We start from the raw sequence: 3,544 nt of genomic DNA on the forward strand, positions 1-3,544 counted from the left end.
TGGAATAATTTATGTTTATACAATTGCACATAATAGCAACAGACTAATGAATGCAGACCAATCAGGGCATAGGAGAGACACATCAGTTGTTTCAAAATGGCTGGCAGGCCAAAGCATTCATTGTGGAGTGACCTGGGTTTTAAGTTGCTCAAAGAAAACAACAAGTGTGTTGCATTTTGTACTGTGTGTCAGAAAACTTTAAAAAATACTGCTGCAAAACGTCTAGAATCACACAGGTAAGAAAATAATTTTATTGATCTTTAGTACTTAGTTAATATGATATTTATAACCTAAAAAAGCAAGAACTAAACTAGGCACTTATTGCACTAACTGCATATGTATTGTTAATATAATAAATAATTATGAAACTTGATTATCATTAGGCCTACAACACAATTTTATGTCAAGTGAATAATTAATATCTATCTTTAGTTTACTTAATATGATGTTTATAACCAAAAAAGTAAACAAGATGTTCTAACAACAAACTATTAATGGTATAATTATAACAACTTAATTTTTATTATATTACAAACTACATTTGATTTGTATTTGTTTGAGGTTTATGTCATTTTGATAACAGGTAGCCTACAATTAATATAATGTATATTTATTTAGATTTATTCTAACATGCATTCATACATTGATTAAGAAATATAGAGTTAACAGAGACCTAAGGTCATTCATTAGCTTGCCTACAAAACGTGCTTATTTACATGATAAGGACATTGTACAATGCATTTGGAAATTACTTTCAAAGCTTACAAACCTGATTTCTGTTTCAGGAATGTATGCCGCAATGTAACCTCTACAGCGGTTTCCTCTGCATCACAATCTGTTCAACCACACACAATTAAACGAAGACACAAAGTTAGTGATGATGATGATGATGATCCTGTATTTGGCCTTTCCACTCCTAGTGAATCTACGAGTTTCATTGTTGCAACTACAAGCCAAGGATCCTTATCTACAGGTGGCTTACAGTACAAATCTCATGAATATAATTCACTAACCAAAGTTCTAGGCATTCCCACAGTCACAAACACAAACCAACACTCTTTCACTGCAGGCGACTCCCTGGGTGATTTTCACCGTATGGAACAGAATTCCATACCAGAGGTTTCAGAAGGAGTACATAAATGTATTGAGCCCCCAAAGTTGATGGAAACACACAAACGCGACACAAGAAAATTTGGATTATAAGAACCGGACTTTTTTTGATAAAATATCAAAAGCAGAGAATGAAATTGCCAACCGTGCACTGGGGAAACTTATATTTGGATGTAACATTCCTCTTAGTGTTGTAGACTCTAATCATTTTAAAAATTTTGTCAAGACTTTAAGACCGTCATACAGGCCACCAGTTCGAAAAACACTTGCAACAACCATTCTTGATGCAGAATATGAAGAGTGCAGAACTTCTTTAAAGTTTGGTGAACATTCTGTTCTGCTCATCGATGGATGGAAGAATGAGGCAGCCAACACAAAAAACATAGCTGCTATGATACATAATGCAGCAGGTGACATTGGATTTCTTGATGCTTGGGATCTGTCGGGAGAGAGTGAAACAGGAAGTGCTCTAAAGGATATTGTTTCACAAGCAATTGTATCTGCACGTGATCTTTACAATACAGAATTATATGCTGTATGTTCGGACAATGCTGCCAATATGATGAAAATGGGTAAAATAATAGATTTGTGGCACATTACATGCAATTCACATACTGGTAATCTTCTTGCAAAAGAGCTTGTCCCACCCCAGCTGGCATCAAGAGTAAATACATTGTTAAAAGCTTTCACTTCAGCTGATCAAGAAGTACGTCTCCTTGCATATGGTGGACACCGGATAACACTGGCATGTGAAACACGATGGTGCAGCAATAGAGATGCATTCCTTTGTCTGCAGAAAAATCTACCAGCAATGAAAAAGGTGGTTGGACAGGGTGTATCAATTGACCCTGCTGCTCTTCAGCTGATGTTTGATGACAACTTCATGAAGCAAGTTTCAGATGGCATCCAGCTGTTTGACCCTGTTTGTACGTTAATCAATAAGTGTCAGCAAAGCAAATTCAGTATTGCTGACGCTGCAGAAGAGTGGATGCAATTACGGTTGCCAGATGGATACATCCAACTCCAAAAAAATGTCGAAAAGAGGCGTGAGCAAGCACTTACCACATATGGCTTAGCAGCAAACTTCTTGCACCCAGTCTACCTAGGGAAGAGGTTTTCTGCAGAACAGCATGATGAGGTATGTACCCAGGAAGTGAATAAATTTAAGGAGGGCTGGGTTGAGAGACTCTGAAGGAAAGGAGGAGGGTGGAGAGATTGGTGAGGATATAGCCATGTTTTGAATGGAGAGGGATCATGGGGAAGCTAAGAGACAGATCGGTAAAAGGGCACTACAAGGGAAGGAGGGGAAATTGTTGGACGGTCCATAGGCAGAGAAGGAGAACAGAGAGGAAAGAACTCAATGCTGGTTAGAATGGTGAGAGAGTGGAATGAGCTGGGGGACGAATCTAGGGGTTGGAGCATTCAGGAAAAGTAAGGGTAGAGGGAGGGAAAGAGAGAGGACAGATAAAGTGAACCCTGGAAAATACGGTAGCCCAAATGCAGTTGTAAATTATGTTGTTGTTGTTGTTGTTGTTAACATTTGAAATCTTAACTGCTTCTAGTTAGCCACACAAATTAATCTGTTGCAGGTGGAGGAGTTCTTGCTTCAAGAACTTGATGGGCAAGGACTGGATGATCTAGCAAAATTCAAGAGTTCTACAGAGCATAGTATTTTTCAGTTACTTAGAGAGAAAGGTGTTGTTAATCCATCATCTTTCTGGGGGCTTGCTCAACGAAAACATCCAGAAATAAGCAAACTAGCAATTAAGCTCTTGAATATCCCAGCCTCATCTGCACAACTAGAGAGGGCATTTAGTAATTGGTCGTATGTCCACTGCCCCTTACGAAACAGGCTTACATTTGAAAGGTCAAAAAATTTGCTGCATGTGTACCATACGCTGAAACTTCGAGATGTCCCATCTGATGAATATTGACTGACTTGATAAATGGAAACCAATCCTACTCTCTAGTTTTATTGTACTAAAGAATATTAAATATGTAATTTTAAACATACAAATTCTAGTTTCCAGGTAAATATGTAGTCTGTATGATGTTAATAAACATAATTTTCTACGTGTAGACTATGTAATAAATCTCAATATTCTACATGACGTACTCTACAGTAGAATATACATGTAGATTACTTATTTTCTACGCGTAATATTCTACTGACCCAACCCTGGTTTTGATTACAAGCGAAGCTCGGTTTTATTAATATTGGTCTGTTATCCTATTTAAAAAAAAATTGTATTTGTGGACAACATACTGAAATAGTTTAAAGCATCAGCTGGTAAAATGTCGCTGCAAAGAGAGAGTATGTTTCAGTGTGCCCCATGGTGTGTTTCACTGTGCCCCAGGTATGGGGCACAGTGAAACAAACGTGGAAGATAATTTAAACTAAATTTTGCACTATACAAATTGATTTTAAAAATGT

General features: G+C 37.4%; 1 protein-coding gene across 1 annotated transcript; it reads left to right on the top strand.

Moving 5' to 3' along the window:
• Window positions 1-1,184: 1,184 nt before the first annotated feature.
• On the top strand, window positions 1,185-3,209 carry LOC134529647 (uncharacterized). The gene is made up of 2 exons (XM_063363964.1): window positions 1,185-2,248; window positions 2,700-3,209. The coding sequence occupies exons 1-2, from the start codon at window positions 1,502-1,504 to the stop codon at window positions 3,042-3,044; spliced, it is 1,092 nt and encodes a 363-aa protein (XP_063220034.1). The 5' UTR covers window positions 1,185-1,501; the 3' UTR covers window positions 3,045-3,209.
• Window positions 3,210-3,544: the final 335 nt, after the last annotated feature.

Source organism: Bacillus rossius, chromosome 1 (genome assembly GCF_032445375.1).
Source record: "Bacillus rossius redtenbacheri isolate Brsri chromosome 1, Brsri_v3, whole genome shotgun sequence".
In the NCBI taxonomy this organism is placed as follows: Eukaryota; Metazoa; Arthropoda; class Insecta; order Phasmatodea; family Bacillidae; genus Bacillus; species Bacillus rossius.

Bases quoted from the DNA above. Each gene is read 5' to 3' on its own strand.
- LOC134529647 (XM_063363964.1), top strand. From the start codon at position 1,502: ATGATACATAATGCAGCAGGTGACATTGGATTTCTTGATGCTTGGGAT. The intron at 2,249-2,699 runs GTATGTACCCAG...AATCTGTTGCAG, and splicing joins CTGCAGAACAGCATGATGAG to GTGGAGGAGTTCTTGCTTCA.